At 34.3% G+C, this 18,934-nt stretch overlaps 1 protein-coding gene across 7 annotated transcripts in view; it reads right to left on the bottom strand.

Moving 5' to 3' along the window:
* SPATA17 (spermatogenesis associated 17) overlaps window positions 1–18,934 on the bottom strand; it is a 204,147-nt gene that overhangs the window by 88,143 nt on the left and 97,070 nt on the right. For all 7 annotated transcript variants that reach the window (XM_082703007.1, XM_082703005.1, XM_082703002.1 and 4 more), the window contains one exon: window positions 13,633–13,781. In XM_082703007.1, coding sequence (XP_082559133.1) covers window positions 13,633–13,781 — 149 coding nt within the window. The remainder of the gene's footprint in view (window positions 1–13,632; window positions 13,782–18,934) is intronic.

Below are 18,934 nucleotides of genomic sequence, written 5' to 3'. Positions count from 1 at the left end.
GACTTGACCATAGCATTACTAAGGCTAATAAATCCGGAGGATCAAGGAATGGTGGCTGATTACCACATTGCTCTCTTCAAATCATGCTGCTAAATCAGATGCTTTGTGATTCTTTGATACCAAAACATGTCTGACATTTTCTTTTATTGGAAAAAATATTTTTCTTATATATGAACTATAAAATAAATAAGAACTCTTATGTAATAAGTGCCTATCAAGAGATCCACTTTTTCTTGTGGGAAAGGGAAACAAAAATACTTTTCCATCATCTCAGATTGATCATAAAATAATTTAGTCTTCAAGTTTTTTAAAACCTCCTACACTTTATAGACTAGAAAATATAAAGTAATGAGATGATGGCATAGCAAATAAGGGCTTGTGAATTTTACTGTCTTAATATTTGAGTAATTAAATTTCATATGTGCAAGCAGTAGTTTACTTCTAAGTGTATTAAGAATGACTCTAAGATAATTAATATTGTTTCTTAACCATGCACTACTGAGTTAATAAATGTTCAAAGAATCTCTCAGAAAATCAATTATCAGTTTTATCTATGTACAACACAGAGTGGGAAGCATGCCGTTATTTTTTCTTATAGCAATAGTTGTTGCTATAATGGGTTTTGGGGGAACTTGGGGGGTTTTTTGGTAATAGAAGTACAGATATGCTCAAAAGATCAAAAGCTACATTAGTAAAGATCTTAGTATATGAGCCACCCCTCCCAATTATTAACAACACTGGAAGGGAAGACACTCCCCAATGTGGATACAGGAGTGAACGCTAGAATTTACCCCAAGATCTTTGCTTAAAATATTTGGAAAAAAAAAAAAAAAGGAGCAAGGATTCAGAGCTTTGTAATGTTCAAAATAGAACAGTTATTTAGTTGGAGGTAAAGAAAGTAAAATAGGAGGGGGAAAAAAAATCCACTCTGGGCTAATTAAGAGAAGGCATTTCCTTTAATTCCAGAGGGAATTTCTCTAGTCCATGAAACTTAATTGGACAAGCAAAGACACCTAGGTGTAAAAGTTTGGAAAGACGTGATGAAAGAATTGAAAGATTAAACATGAATCAAGCAAACTGATTTAATCTAATAGACCAATCAACAAATAATTTTCATGTTATCTTAAAGGTACACCTGCTCAAAAATGATTCTATTAGACTTCAATATTACAATCATTATTATAATGTAGAAAACAGTAGATTTAATGTTTTGAGGGCTGAGTTATAACCAGTTCATTTCTGCTCTCATTATCAGATGACTCAGTTCTCATTAACCAATCAGAGCTTTTTTTAAAAAAAGATAGAGCACTTTGATAAAACACATAATTGGAAATATGCAAATTATTTTTGTCAATTATATTTTGAGACATGTTTTAGATTTGTAGTGTGTATAATTAATAATGAATATTGAATTAATATAATGAATAATGAATGTATATCATTTTGCAATATAAGTGAAATCATTATGCTGTACGTTATAAGCTTACACAACACTATATGTCAATTATGTCTCAATACTGAATAATTTTAGCTTACTAAAACAATAATCAGGTTAAGTGACTCAGGTCTGAGTCGTAAAAAGGGTCATAAAAAGCTGACTATTTTTTCTTAAATACAGACTAATCTAAATTTTAGAATAACCTCAGCAAATTAAGACTCTTCCCTACGTTCAATATGAGAAATAAAGTATTTTCACTATAGGTATGAAGAACCCAAATTTCTAGATAAACCTAACATAACTCACCAGTATCAATAGAATGATCTCAAAACATAGTTCACTGCTCTATGAAGATGTTTTGGTTGAAGAGATGTTAATGAAATGAGCAACAGATTGGGACAGGAATCAGATGGGCTTTATTTATGGAAGAAAACAGCTTTCCCTGAGATTTTAATGTAATCATAGCTCTAAGTGTTTAATACATAAAGTATTTTATCCTTAGAGTGGAATGCAGAGCAGAAATTTAAAACTCATAAACTATTTAAACAGCAATCTCAATAGCACAGGTCTCTCCCCCAGGGTGGAGACAGAAATGTAATATTTAAGGAATGCAAATGGCAAGACTATCTGTTCAACTAGACAGTAAGCTTATATTGCAAGCTTCTAAATTTAAATGGAAAGACATATTTTGCTCTTCTTCCTACATTTTTCTTAGCTTAAAAAGAACTCCCAAATATATTATTATCAACTAGACAGTAAGCTTATATTGCAAGCTTCTAAATTTAAATGGAAAGACATATTTTGCTCTTCTTCCTACATTTTTCTTAGCTTAAAAAGAACTCCCAAATATATTATTATTAACAATCTCAAGGCATGCTTACTCAGTAATTTTATTATGGCTATGCAACAACTTTCTGACATATGTTTTGCAGAGCTGACTGTTCTCTAGTTAATTGTGAAAAATCTTTAAAAAAAAATCTCTGCTAAAAGATACTAAATTTAAATGTTCCAGCTAAGTAACAGTCACACAGGCTCTTCTTTCAGGCCATTTATATCAGATGTTTTAAACTTACAAAGATGCCAATATAGCTAAAAAGGATGAGCTCAGATATTTTAAGGACTTGTATAATTGACATAAAGAACATATAATTACACAGGTTAACTATACTGGAATTAAAATGAAAAAAACTTAATAAAAAGGAACATGTAATTAAGAAGGAATATAAGGCTGTGGGAAACACTTGTATAATTTATTGTTAAGAAGGTCTAAGGAAAAAATAAGCTGAAACTAAAAAAAAAAAAATCATTAAGGAAAATAAAATATTCTTTGTTGAGTAATATTCCAGAGTAGCATATTCTAAACTATGATCTGTGGATGAGGAGATTTCTCAACCAACTATATTATTAGACCTACAAAGCCAGGAGATCTCTATCTTGTTTACTGCTCTATCTGCAATGCCTAATACAGTGTCTGGCACATATTAGGCATGCAGTAATATTTGTTGAATGAATAGGTGAATAAGTTTGCAAAATACTATACATTATATGTTCCTTCTTTGAAGTTCACACTAAATAAAAGTCTATTTAAGACTGAGAAGCCCTGTAAATGCCACATTAAAAAAAAAAAAAGTTTAACTGTTTTGAATGTAACTTTTTCCTAATTTATTTGATAGAAAACTCATTGATATCTTCCAGACTAGCATTTTAAGAGACACAGTTTGGGAAATTCTACTGGAAGTACAAGAAAGAAAAACAGAAGCATAGGGCCCACCTATTACTGGGACTAATAGGGTAATGTTAATAAAGGTCAAAGAGAAATCACAATGTAATTAGGGTTTTTTGCTTGATTTTTCTTTCAATGAGAAAAATTTTAGTGACTGAATTAGAGAGATTAGAACAAAATAAATGAGAGTTTAAGCTCAAGCTCATTACATAAAAAAATAAAAATAAAAATTTTTTAAAAAATGGCACTTATCATCTGTCTCAAGTATCGCATTCAGTGTACTGCATCAGTCATGGGCTCTATTTCTTGAGGATCTTATTACCTAGAACAAGGGTCTCCATATTTTAATCTGGAAGGACTAGGCAGGTAACACCAGTCAGTCAGATATAAAAACGAAGAATGTAAAAATCAAATTATTGCCATGTAAGAGAGGGGGCCACTGTTTCTAGATCATCTAGTTTTTAATATAAGCTGGAAAATCTGGATTCTCAGAAGACTTACTTATCATTTTCAATTAATTTAATTTTTAGAAAATTGGTAGGATCCAAATATAACACGTCTGAAGACTGTAAGCAACTCAGAAACCACTAGTTTGTAACCTCTGATTTAAAATTTACATGTGAGCACCTAGGACTTTCAATGGCTTCAAGGTCTCTAACTAAAATATACTGTATCCCACGTTACTGAGCAGACCTATGGATGAAATGCAAATCACTATCAGTTATTCTTAAGAAATTGTGACTATACCAAAGATGTTCCAAAATGACTTTAAAAGCAGAAGAATACAGATTCTACAATACATAGGTAGCTTAAGTGGATGTTAATTTTCAGCACAATTCTGAAGTGGAATATTAAAATTCTAGAAAAGTGGTGACACTGGCACCATTTTAATACTTTAATATGTCTATATTTTCCTATTTCAAAATTTTACATTAAATTTTAAAATATGAACTTAAAAATCTTAAATTAATTTTAAAATATAAATATCTGAATATTTTAATATATGTATATTTTATGCATATACACACACACATATATAAAGAGATGTATATACATATAAACATATATATCACCATGGGTAAGAATAAAACTTTAGACATTGGCCTGACGTTTGGCAAAGAACTGGATGAGTTCTTTTATGATATCCTGAAGAACATGGGAGAAATAAGAACTAGCTGATAATTAAAGAAGAAAGCAAAGCTATCAATGAATGACTTCCCAGGGGCCAAACCCAATACATTCTTTTAATTCTCACTTGACTTGACCTCCGGATCATGCTGTTCATCCATTCCTTGCAGTGGATTTTCTTTTCTTTACATCTGCACAGAGTCTCCTGATGCTCTTCCTTGCTCTCTCAGTTTCTTGACGGACTTATATTTTCTGCCAACACCTTGTGTTAATGACACTTATCTTAACCAGAACGGTGCATCAGACTCACTGCGGAATATATCGCAAACACATCTGCCTACTGAGCCAAAATATCTGTGACTGAGGGAGGCATATATATATAATTTTAAGCCTCAAGGTGATGGAGATGAGCAACCTAATTAAGAACTATGGTCCTAACATTAAAGCAACTCCAAGAAATCTATACTTAATCTTCTCTCTATATAGTTTCGCCTCTAGGAGATTTTTCTACCACCAAGGTTTTAACTATTTCCTCTACAGTGACTATTTCTAAATCTTTATCTCTATATACAGTGTTTTTCTTTGACTCAAAACCAGTATTTTCAAATGCTCACTAGGAATATCTACCTAGATGCAAAATAGGAAATCTTAAACAGAGCTGTTCCCAAATTAAACTTATACCCCAAACCTCCATCTTATCAAACCTATAATTCTTCTTACATAGACGTACTTCATCTTATTATACTTTGTTTTATTAATCTTTTCAGATATTGTGCTTTTTACAAACTGAAGCTTTGCTGCAACATTGTTTTGAGCAAGTCTATTAGCGCCATTTTTCTAATAGCATTTGCTCATTTCGTATCTTTGTGACACTTAGGTAATTATCAAAATAAATCAAACTTTTTCATTATTATATTGTTACAGTGATCTGTGATCAGTGGTCTTTGATGTCACTATTATAATTGCTTTGGAGCACCATGAACTATGCCCACATAAGACAGGGAACTTAATAAACATTCTGTGTTCTGACTGCTCTGCTAAACTGGACTTCCCCCCCATCTCTCCTTCTCCTTGGGCCTCCCTTCCCTAAGACACAAAAATATTGCAGTTAGGCCAATTAACAATCCTACAATGGCATCTAAGTAGTCAAGTGAAAGTTAGAGTCACATGTCTCTCATTTTAAATCAAAATCTAGAAATGACAAAGCTTAATGAGCAAAGCATGTCAACAGCCGAGAGAGGCCAAAGGCTAGGCCTCTTGCTCCACTCAGCTAAGTTGTGAAGGCAAAAGAAAAGTCCTTGAAAGAAGCCAGAAGTGCTTCTCTAGTGAACACACAAATGATAAAGAAATGAAACAGCCTTACTGCCAATTTTGTGTGGTCTGATAGAGACACAAAATTTTGGAGATATTTGGAGAAATTTTGTGTGGTCTGGATAGAATATCAAACCAGCCACAACATTCCCTTAAGCCAAAGCCTAATCCAGAGCAAGGCCCTAACTCTGTTCAATTCTGTGAAGGCAGAGAGAGGTGAGGAAGCTGCAGAAAAAAAGTTGAATCTAGCAGAGGTTGGTTTGTGAGGTTATGGAAAGAAGCCATCTCCAAAATATAAGAGTGCCAGGTGAAGCAGCAAGTGATGATATAGAAGTGATAGCAAGTTCTCTGAAAGATCTAGCTCAGATAATTCATGAAGGTGGCTGCACTAAACAAAAGATTGTCAATGTAAACAAAATAGCCTTCTACTGGAAGAAGAAGATGCCATCTAGGACTTTCACACCTGGAGAAAAGTCAATGCTTGGCTTCAAAGCTTTAAAGGATAAGCGGACTTTCTAGTTAGAAGCTGATGCAGCTGGTAACTGTAAGTTAAAGCCAGTGCTCATGTACCATTCCAAAATCCTAGGGCCCTTAAGAATTATGCTAAATCTACTCTGCCTGTGTTCTGCAAATGAAATGACAAAGCCTGGACAGCACATCTGTTCACAACATTAAATCTCACTGAATATTTAAGCCCACTGACCACTCACTGACAATATACCTGGTCACCCAAGAGCTCTGATGGAGATGGACAAGACTAATGCTGTTTTCATGCCTTCACAAGATCCTCTCTGCAGCCTATGGATCAATGAGTAACTTTGACTTTCACGTCTTATTATTTACCAAATACAATTTTGTAAGGCTACAGCTGTCATAGATGAGTCTTCTGAAGGATGTGGACAAAGCAAACCGAAAACCTTCTGGAAAGGATTCACATTCTAGATGTCATTAAGAACATTCACGATTCATGGAAAGAGATCAAAATATGAACATTAATAGGAGTCAGGAAAAAGTTGATTCCAACCTTCATGCGTGACTTTGAGGGGTTTGAGATTTCAACAGAGGGAGTACCCACAGATATAGTAGAAATAGGAGAACTAGAATTATAAGTGGAGTCTTCATGATAAAACTTGAACAGATGAGGAGTTGCTTCTTATAGATGAGCAAAGAAAGTGGTTTCTTGAGGTGCGATCTACTCCTGGCAAAGTTGCTGTGAAGACTGTTGAAATGACAACAAAGGCTACAGAATACTACATAAACTTAATCAATAAAGCAATGGCAGAGTTTGAGAGGATTAACTCCAATCTTGCAAGAAGTTCTACTGTAGGTAACATTCTATCAAACAGCATTGCATGCTACAGAGAAATTGTTCCTGAGAGGCAGAGATAATTGATACGGCCAATTTCACTCGTCTTAAGAAACTGCCACAGCCACTCCAACCTTCAGTAACTGCCCTGATCAGTCAGCAGCAGTTAACACTGAGGCAAGACCCATAACCAGCAAAAGATTACATCTTGCTGGAAGCTCAGATGATAGCTAGCATTTTTTAGTAATAAGTATTTTTATTTTTTATTTTTTTATTAGAAAAGAATGCCTTATTAATTATCCTTACACATTTAAATATTTAGAGCCTTTTGAGTTTTTGTTTGTCTCAAATTTTTACTTAAGTCCTAGTTAGTAAACATGTAGTGTAATATTGGTTTCAGGAGTAGAATTTAGTGATTCATCACTTACATACAGTAAAAAAGTATTTTTAAATGAAAGTATGCACATTTTCAGACATAAGGCTATTGCATACACTTAACAGACAATCTACAGTGTCAATGTAACTTTCATATGCACTGGGAAACCAAAAAGTTCATTTGACTTGCATTATTGCAATATTCACTTTATTACATGGTCTAGAACTGAACCTGCAATATTTCTGAGGTATGCCTGTATTTTTTCCTTAGTCAAGGAAGGATATCACCTTCTGGCCAATCAACTCAACCAGAAGCTATCAAGTCAAGGCACTAAAAGGATTATCTGCCTGGCAGCCCTCAATCTGAAGAAATATTTGCTCATGGCCCTACTCCCATAAAACAATGTATTTGATATAATATAATACATCCTTCCCAAGATCACAACTGTGATTTATATATACACGTGTATGTTATGCTTTATTTTATATATGCTAGTTTTATTTATATGCTTTATTTATGTTAATTTAACATATCCATTATATTAACACATATTTATTATTTATTGTGTTCCAATCCTATGACTTACATGGGCTAGTCTGATTTTATAAATTGAGCAAAACAGATTATCTTTCAGGAATTTGAACTGAAAAACAGAACTAGCTGTGGGTTCTAGAGCTGGAAGGTTATACTGAATCAGGTCTGGAATGGCCATGATAACTAAGTGTAAGCTGAAGATTTATGAGAAAGAACTAATAGCAGATAAAGCTATTATCAGTAGAAAGGAGGTAAGAGGCAGAAAGCAGAGAAAAATAGGACACTAGAGAGAGAAACCATGGCTCTGCAGCCCACAAGCTCACTCTAGTCCAATTTTTCTTTGGTTCCTCATATTTCTGTAAGATTCCTTGCTGTATCTTTTCAAACACATCCTTACCTTTTTCAGTTTCCTTTGCAGCTAAGGAAGCTCTAAGACAGTGATTCTAAATGTATCTGTGCCCTTGACCAACCATCTATACCCTAACGGACTGTTGCCTAGATTTGATGTAGGGTTCATAGGATTCTACCTATAAAGCTGTCTGTCAAACTTTCCATTACCCTCCACTACCAATGTCCTTGTCCTACTGCAGTCCTCTTTATCTCTGAACTGCACTATGGTAATGGTCCTCTAACTAGTCTTTGTCACCACTGACTCCCAGATCTTCACCAAGAACAGAGCTAACAGAGTGATATTTTTAATCTATCTGACCCCCCTCACTCCAGTGATGGTTTTATACCACAAAAGGCCTTTTATATGATTCTTCACCATGGTTCACATGGCCCTTTACGCACTGGCTCTACCCAGACTTTCCAGCTCTCTCTGCCCCCTTTCATGAGGTACCAAAGCCATGAGCTGAGCTTCACAAGGCACCACAGAAGGGGAGCTGAAATCCACAGAAGCCACACACTTTGTACACAGAGATGGCTTTATACAGGCTACCTCCTCTCCCTGTTCCCCTTGCTCTGTCTGGAAAATTTCTTTTCAGGCTTCAAGTTCCTTCTGACTCCAACACACTTTTAAACACTAAACCGAATCAGGAAAATCTGGGCTGTATAAAAGCCATACCCAATACAAGAATGCTGAATATGGCACAAAATTACTATACTTCTTTCAAGAGAAATTCCATGGACCTCATCCACTGACCTAAAGCTCTTTGGCAAAAGTTGATCTAGCATATGTCAAGGTATTATATTAGGAAGCATGCATAGAATCTGATAAAACCTAACTAAAAGACTACAAATGTCTTTTTATGACTTGTTCAATTACATACACCAAAAGTATGCTTAATATTCTAAGGATATCACTAAAAGTATTCCAAATTTTCACCATTATGTTGATGTTATAAATCTTAAACTTCTTTAGCCTTAGATGTTTGCAGAAACAGAATTCTAGTATTCTGTGGTCATTTATTTATAAAAAAATTTTTTTTCAGGGAAATAGTGAACAGAACAAGAGCCCAGTTCTCACAGGAGAGCCAAAGTAATAAAGGGCTCTTTTGTAGACAAATTCTAGAACTTCTTAATTATACACAGGCTTATTATCTGTATCTCCAGTGTTATAAAGTACCAGAACTTCATTAGAAAAATTAAGCTGGAAAAATGAAGGCAACACTTTGTAAATTTCCAGTGGAAATTAGCTGGGAGAGGCAGAGGAATACTGGATCAAAAGAGGGTAATCATGCTTAACTGTGCCCTAGAGCACCCGCATGTTTAATACGATTTGCACAGTAACTACCTCTCCTATTACTGCCTGTTTGGAGTATTCTGTGTTAATGGGGTTAGCTAATTTAGTATTTTAACTTAAAAAGGCTCTGCTGATTAATAAATGTTGCACACTGTGCTAGTAATTAAAATAAATGGAAGAGTTACAAATAAAAGTTGAATTGTTAAGAAAACATTATCTGAAAATATATGATAATCCCTATTTATCATAATACAATAATAGTTCAGAAAATATGCAAATTACAAAGGTCTAAAGTGTTTGAAAATCCCACAAGTCAAAAAAGTTTTGAGATATGTTAGATTTCTTTATCACTACTCTTTAAAAATTTAACCAGATCTCATCTCTATGCATTTTTAAAAATGCCCTTTTTAAAAATTATTTAGATCTAGTTTCTTAACAGTTCCCAAGCATTTTTCCAATGGTAACTGTCTATTAAATGATACTTTATTAGAAGCAATAATAAAAGGTTTAAAAATGACTTATCTATTTATCAAGATTTCTGTCTAAACAGGGTTGCAAAGCTGAGGGAATGAAGGCAGATACGTAAGATTCACAGTTGCTGAATATTTTTCACTAGTGGCAGCAAATGGCAGAGTTCAAGAAATGGAGTTTGTTAGTTTTGCTTTCCTACTAAATGTGTACAGGATGTGTCCCATTTCCCCTGATCTGAATAACGGAGGGTGACAGAAGAGGCCATCCCATATGCCACCTTGGATTATTTTGAGCTAAAGGCACTTGAAAAGAATAGGTATAAGAAATGTGATCTGAATCCCCCACCCCTTGTTTTTCCTTAAAATCAGGACATAACGTGCCCATAGGACAGCTGACTTCCCCATATCAAGAGAAAGAAATGTTCTTGTCCCCAGAGATGAGGAGTTGAAGCCGAGAGAATTTTATAAAACAGAACTTGTTAAATGACTCTTGTCTTCCTTTGGTCTCCCCACTCATTTTATTTTTCTACAACTGTTTCTCATTGTATACAAGCTATACAAGCTAACGTATAAGCACTTAGGACTTGTCACTTAGGGGGTGTTTACTTCCTTGTGGGGCTCCTCCTGCGTCACGTAATACTTATTTTTAATAAATGTGTGTGCTTTTTTCCTATTATTCTGTCTATGTCAATTTAATTTCCAGGCCCAAATGAAGGCCCTAAGGCGTAGAGGGAAAGTTTTACCTCCCCTACAATAACTATCAGAAAATTAACACTTTTTATTTTCAAAAAGATGTAGAGACAGCTATTGAGTGGTCCGTACTCAGGTTTTATGAAAGCCTCCTCAAGTTTAAAATATAATATCCTTACACTATGATTCAATCATGAACTTCTCTTCATAGGGAGGTTCCAGCCACAATTATATTTTTTTTATCCCCTAAATAACCATACCTTCAACCTGTAGAAGAATTTCGAATCCTTAGGAATCTAAGGATTTTCATCAAGTTAAGTTCAGGTTTTTAATTAATCTAAACACCAAAGTCTGATATAGCAAGGTAGTTCCTTAATTTGATAAACAGGCTATAGCAGTTTTCTATTGCTGCTATAACAATACCACAAAGTTAGTGGCTTAAAGAATACAAATTTATTATGTTAGACTTCTGGAGGTCAGAAGACTGAAATGGGTCTTATTGGGCTAAAATCAGGGTGTTGGCAAGGCTACATTCCTTCTGGAGATTCTTCCCCCCACACACACCCTTAAGGATTTTATTTATTTATTTGAGAGAGAGAGAACATAAGCAGAAGGAGAGGCAGAGGGAGAAGCAGACTCCTTGCTGAGCAAGGAGCCTGACGTGGGGCTGAATCCCAAGACCCCAGGACCATGACCTGAGCTGAAAGCAGACGTTTCACTAACTGAGCCAGTCAGGCACCCTTCCTTCTGGAAATTCTAGGGGAGAACTTATTTCTTTATCTTTCTCAGTTGCAGGAGGCTGACAGCATTCTTCGGTTAGAAATGCCTACTCTGTAATTAAAAGGCAGCAAACACAAACTGTTTTTCCCATATCACATCACTCTCACCTTCCATGTAGTCCAATCTCTTTCTGCTTCCCTCTTCCACTTTTAAGGACCCTTGTGATTACAGTGGGTCCACCCAGATCATCTAGGATAATCTCCCCATCTTTAACTTCTTAATCATATCTGCAAAGTCCTCTTCATCATAGAAGGTAACAAGATACTCACAGATTCCTGAGATAAGACTGTAGACTCTGGTTGGGGGGGGGGCATTATTTTGCCTCCCAGAACACAGACTGGCACTGACTTCTACAGCAATGTCTTAAATCCATTTGAGTTTGGAACCAGTTATAGTCTGCATACTTATATTCTCTCTATTAAGTCAGAACACTGACTACTAATAGAAGGTATTAACATATAGGACCTTACCCCCTCTGATAAGACTTTTAGTGAAGCCCATATCCGCCTATACTACCTGACTTATGATCATCTACTCCACTCCACCTCTGCCACCTTGATGGGTAAGTTAAATATTTACTTGGATAGTTCTTCGAAGGCACGGTGGGAGGCTCTTCCACCCTTAGTAACAATGACTTTTTTCTCTACTTCATCTAGGTAACTTGCACGGTTCCATTTTACATTTAAAAATAATCTTTAAAATGTTCCCTGAGGGGCACCTGGCTGGCTCAGTGGGTTAAGCCGCTGCCTTCGGCTCTGGTCATGATCCCAGCGTCCTGGGATCGAGTCCCACATCGGACTCCTTGCTCAGCAGGGAGACTGCTTCTCCCTCTGCCTCTGCCTGTGCTCGCTCTCTCCCCCTCTCTCTCTCTTATCAGAGAGATCTACCTCCCCAAAACCAACTGGAAATAAATGTTTTTCATTTCTTATTCACCACACATTGGGTCACTGTCAATTATTGAAAAAGGTATGGAATTCTCTATAGGTAATTATTTCATGTCAAGTAATTGCTACAAAATAAAAAAAAATTACAAAAATTACTTGAGATGCATGCCAATTTTCTTTCATCTGAGTTTGTGTGGAAATTTTTATTTTCAAAGAGACTTTTCAGAAATGCATGATTAAAATTATGCACATTATATATCCCTCCTAACTTATCAAATGATCCAAAGTCCACTGTGCTGGATGAGAGGTAATCCTAGTTTCTTTACATAATAAAACATACTTTGCAATATATTTTGGAATTATTATTACGTGACATTTATAATATGATGACTAGTTCACATTATATATTATGTAAAAATAATAGTCTATATGTTGTTGACTATTATATAGTAATTTATAATATTTTATAATTATGAAATTATAACTTTTTAGAATAATATAATTATTTTGTTATTATTTAAAATATTAAAGAATTATTATAAGATACAATACAAAGATAATTATAGGATATACTATAGGACACTAATAACTTTTAAAAAGTTATTCCAGATCTTAAATGGTCTTTTTACAAACTGTATATGACTATATTGGTAACAAATACCTTAAGAGAGAGGAAGTGCTTTGGAGAAATATGTCTGAGTTGAGACCCAAATCAGTGAGGCTAATAAAATAATTTTAAATTACATATGCTATTAGATCTTCCTTTATCTTTTTTAGATAACTTCCTTAGTAAAGACACTAACCTTCTACATTGCACCTGATTTATTAAATTTATATCAGTCTTTCCAAATTAAATTTGGTCCACATTAAGAGAAATGTTTTTGTTCTACTGGATCTTATTTTAGAAGCATCATAGGCTTTCACCAGATAATTAAGGTAATTATTTTCACAGATGCGTGGACAGTAGTCACTTATCCCCTTGAAATGCCATTCATTCTCTTTGAGTAATTATATACACACACACACATAAATATATATTACATACATACACATACATAAATGTGTATATATGTCTGTGTATTTATTTATATATTTGTATATATGTGTGTATATATTATATATATATAAAATTATATAGCATATTTGCATATTGAAAAACAGTTGCTTCTGAATAGATCAAGAGTGCCACTACCTTTTCTCACAAATAAAAAATTCTCTACATTATCAGGAAATACAAAATGTTAAATTTTGTTAAATGTTACCATGCATGCTACAGCTATTTTTTTTTTTTTTAAGCTAAGAACTCACATATTGTCATTTACATTTCGCATCCATTCCTGTCTTCTGAACTCCTCTCTGGCCACATTTAACTCATTGATTGGTTCTGCTACCCGCAACGTTGGCTCCAAAGGCTTGTAGCGCTGTTCCAATACTTCAGTGATATCACGGAATGGTCCCTGACAAGAAAGAATGAGGAAATATTTTATTATGGAAGATGTTTTATCATATTATCAATGATTAAGGGTGCTGAATATCAAATTATTTTTTAAATTATTTATTTATTTGACAGACAGAGATCAGCAGTAGGTGGAGGGTCAGGCAGAGAGAGAGGAAGGGAAGCAGGCTGCCCACTGAGCAGAGAGCCCAAATTGGGGCTCGATCCCAGGACCCTGGGATCATGACCTGAGGCGAAGGCAGAGGCCCAACCCATTGAGCCACCCAGGCACCCCTACCAAATTATTTTTAAAGAACAAGCTGTTCTCTGAATTGGAAAATATATAGAATATCACATCTTCAAAAATGCTCACACAAGTAGAAATGATTAAAGTATTTTAAATTAGTCAGAATTTTTCCCTACTTACATCAAAATACTTTTTATGCTGAACTGTTAAATTTGTAGTTGTATTACTTTGTTTCTGTTGTAACTTAAAAAGAATTCTCTCCCTTTTTAAGTAAAAATATTAGAAAAGATTCTGAGCATTGCTTTCAAAAAGCCTTCTTATCAATAGAAATAGGATAGCACATATTTTTTTTTCACTAAAATAAAGGTTTTAAGTGAATGCCTCATCCTGCATTTAATTGGTGACCCTCCAAAACACAGAGGGCCATAATTTTAATTAATTTAAGTGTTCTTTGGTAAAAATTTTAAGTTCTATTGCATAATAACTCTAATACAATAGCAACCATCTAATGACACAAATACGTAACAGAGGAAACCCCATAAGATGCAACAGTGAAGTGTTTTATAAATGTCTTACCTTTAAATTAGTAGTTACTTATACTAATTACTAGAATCCCCTGGTTGTCTAATTAGTATCATATTAAGCACAATACAAATCAGAAGTGGCCATGGATTTTGCCATGTCATTAATTACATGTTGCTTTTTTTTCCACCACTATTGTTGTGCAGGACAGAAGTGATATAAAATGGACAAGGATTCCTGATCATATTCCTTATCCTTAAAGATCTCTTCTTTAAATAGGTTATCACTAACAAGACACAGCTGGAGTTACTGCAAGCACTGAGTGAAGACTGTGGGGCTAATAAAAAGAAATGATTCACGCCTCATTTATGTTCACTTATGTTTTACATTAATAGAAACCAATAATAGGAACCAGTTACCATAAAAGTCATGGACCGTAAATAACACAAATGGCAAATAAGTATCATCTAGTACTTTTCACAGCTGGACAGGAGGATTGCTATATTTGAAAGTAGTTAATGGATTTTTATTGGAACTTTACTTTTTAAAGATACAGTAACATGATTCTGAGTTCACTATTAAGAAATCAATAATTTTTTTTTTTACAAATTCTTTATGTTTTACTTTGAGAAATTCTATGGTTTAAAACATAATACATGGTTATGTTATCAGAGGAAAATTACTCCTTTAGACCTTTTTTCCTTATGTGTAAAATGGAATAAAAATTATCTCACGAAAGTGCTCTTAAGATATAAAAGACAATGTAAGTAACACTGTTAGCATTGTACTGAGAACATACTAAACATTCACAAATGATATCCCTGGCTTTTTTTTTTTTTTTTTCATTATTAGTTCGAAGAGAAGTTTGAGGAAGGTTTTGAACAATAGCAGCATCAAATATATGAGGAATGATGCAAGGCCAGGACTTTGAAAGGACCTGCGTTCACAAGGACCTGCATTCACAAAGAGGAATAGTCTTCTAAGTGGCCAAGCTCTATCTTCTAAACTTTGTTGGTGTATCAGTGTAACACATATCCATTTGTGACTTACTCTACTACTTGTTCTGGAACTTACTATTTCCAAAGAAACTAGGAAATGAAAAAGGAGGAGCCGTATTCAAGCAGCAAAATTTAGAACGGAAATAGACCCAGTCTTCCTGTTGGTTTCAGTATAATCTTTGTGTAGTTGTAGTAATACAACTACAAATTTAACAGTTCAGCATAAAAAGTATTTTGATGTAAGTAGGGAAAAATTCTGACTAATTTAAAATACTTTAATCATTTCTACTTGTGTGAGCATTTTTGAAGATGTGATATTCTATTCGTAATCACATCCATCTCTCTATCTCTCAGTGCCTGGTCCACACATATCTTAGACACTTAGACGAGTGTCTTGCCTTTGAGCTCAACAAACTTCTCCCTGGTTAGCAAACGACATTAACCGTCAAGCTTTTCCTATGCCAAAGCTTCTGTTAATTTGTATTTCTGTTGACAGAAATCACTTGAGAAAAGATCTCAAGTGATCTGAATATTGATCATACCTGGGGTGACATGGGGCCTCAGATTTTGGACATAGCTTCAAACTTCAGATCTGCTCTTTGTACTCATTTCCAAACATTAATACCTAAAATGCCTAAACTCAACCTGAATCTGTAAGTCTCCTTTGACACTTAACTATAGTTTTCCAAAGTTTTACTTTATTTGCATCCAACCAAATCTGAAGTACAAGGGTCAGATATATTTATGTTCTTCTATAGTTTTAAAGATCCATGTTATTTTATAGTCATCGTATATTTTTAAAATTTTCTCAAAGCTTAAATAATAACAAAGTTATGTTTTAAACTCCCAGGATTGCCTCATACACTTAAGAAATTTCCCTCCTGAGCACAGACAGACCATCAGAAAATAATTACCATTTATAGTATAGCATATATAATTTTAAATCTCCCTAATGATGTATGTACCTTTAACATTATTAGATAACATATAGGAATGTGGTTCAGTCCAATAAAGCCACAACTTAAAAATCCCATTCTGTAAAAACAAAAATGGAAAGGAGGAAAAAAAAGGAGAGAAAGTGAGGAAAGAAGCCAAAGGAAGTTGGCTTCCTTGATGGGCTGAGGAAGAATGGGAAGGCAGGAAGGAAAAAAAAAGGAAAGGAAGAAAGAGAAGATTAAAATGATATGGAGCAGAGGGAGGAGGACCAGGGACAGGAATGAAGGAGACCGGAAAAAAAGGAAGAGAAAAAGAACAAGGGAAGAGAGGAAAAGGAAGAAGGGGCAGAAAAGTAGAAGAGAATTAACAAGATCATCATTCTGTGGTATGCTAGATAAAGGTAATGTATGAGGGTATATGTACACACATATGCATGTATGTATATCTGCAAATATCTGCATATGTATACATATCTACACACACATAAAGTCTTTCATACACATGTATACTCCATATATATGCACATATACCATTATATGAATGTATATAATATTTTCTATGTGTCTTCACATATATACTATTGTGATATAGTAAGAAATACAGGGGCAACTGGGTGGCTCAATTGGTTTAACATCTGCCTTCGGCTCAGGTGATGAGCCGGGAGTTCTGGGATCAAGTCCCCTATCAGGCTGCCCGCTCGGCGGGAGTCTGCTTCTCCCTCTGACCTTCTTCACTCTGGTGGGCTCTCTCACTCTCTCCAACAAATAAAAACTTAAAAACAAAAAACAAAAAAAAAAAAAAAAAAAAGAAATCACAATCTAGTGGCTTTTGTCACTGATTCCTGGCATAGAACTCCTACCTAAACTTCTTGGAATTTCCTGAATGATGCCTTTGTTATTGACAACAAGGTTATAGCTGAGATTATGCTAATGAGGTGATTTAGGTTGGGCCCCCAGAAACCTCTTGATGAAACCTGTCACCAGAAAGACCAAATGAGTAGAAGGTTGAAATTTCCAGCTCCCGCTTCTGATCTCCAGGGAAAGGTAATGGAGCTCGAGATTGAGCTTTATAAAAAAATCGTAGAGATCTGATGGGCTTCTCAACTGGCGTACACATCCACATGCCAGGAAACAGACATATCCCATCTCCCTGAGAACAGAAGCCTGTGCACTCTGGACCTTTTCAGACCTCACTCTATGTTCTTCTTCACCAGGCTACTTATTTTTATCCTTTATAACAAAGCAGGAAATGGAAATAAAATGACTTTCTGAGTTCTGTGAACCATTCTAGTAAATTATCAAAGTTTAGGATGGGGTCATGGGACCCCTCAACTTACAGGCAGCTCAGTAAGAAGTATAGGAGACCCAGAAATTGCTACCGCTATGTGACGTGAAGAGCAGTTGTGTGGGGTTAGGCCCTTAAGCTGCAGAGTCTGCACGAACTCCTGGTAGTGTTAGAACTGGCTTGAATTGTTAGATACCAAATGGTATTCACAGAATCAAAGAATTAGTTGTTGGTGCTGGAAAACACCTCGATCACATATATATTTTTTCCAGATGTATTTATCCATTTGTTATATTTATTTACTATATTACATAAATATATGTATATACATCTTCCATATAAATAAATATAACCATTTTTACATGTATATTACATATGGTTAAAAACTGTCCACATATATTATTCACATATATCCTGTATATACCTACATGTATATATCTTCCATATGCATTCCATAAATACTAAATACATATATGTATAAATAGAATGCTATGGAAGGGTTTGAAACCATGTAAGTACTAAAGGGACTGTATTGAGAAAAGTACATTAATAGAAATGAAGAGTGAATACAAACTAGTATAATAAGCCATATAATAAAAGCATTAAAAAAGCAAAGCAGTACAGTTAATATGAACTATAAATATTATAAAACTCATATAAAATGATATTAAATGTCCATGGTTAATGTGAATATTATACAGTATGGCAGTTTGGTCTGGATGACTTCTAGACTGTCTCTAATTCAGAAACATTTATATACCTGTGTCTTATCAATACTGTTTCCTAAGAAGTTCATTCAGAATTACTCTATGAGTTCCATGTATTACCAATAGCTATCTCATTGAATACAGCATAAAATATGGATTATTAAGTATTCAAATATACAATGTTATATCTGATACCTTAGCAACCATTGAATACTTAATACACAAGCAATAGAGATACTATAGTTATCTTCTTTATAAAATAATAAACTGAATTGCTTATTCTGATGGTATCATGTAAAATCTTTCCTTGCATCAACTTAAACAGTAATATGCATAATTCAAATGGTAAAAATTCAGTTACTTAGAATATAAAATTTATGCTATATTTGTTTTTAAAAACTATTTTAAATGTCTTTATTAGAATATTGGTATAACCTATATTTTGAAAAGAATAATGAAACCATACTATGAAGATATGTTC

The sequence above is a fragment of the Mustela nivalis genome (genome assembly GCF_964662115.1).
Source record: "Mustela nivalis genome assembly, chromosome: 16".
Classification (NCBI taxonomy): Eukaryota; Metazoa; Chordata; class Mammalia; order Carnivora; family Mustelidae; genus Mustela; species Mustela nivalis.
This window is presented reverse-complemented; position numbering and strand designations above follow the sequence as displayed.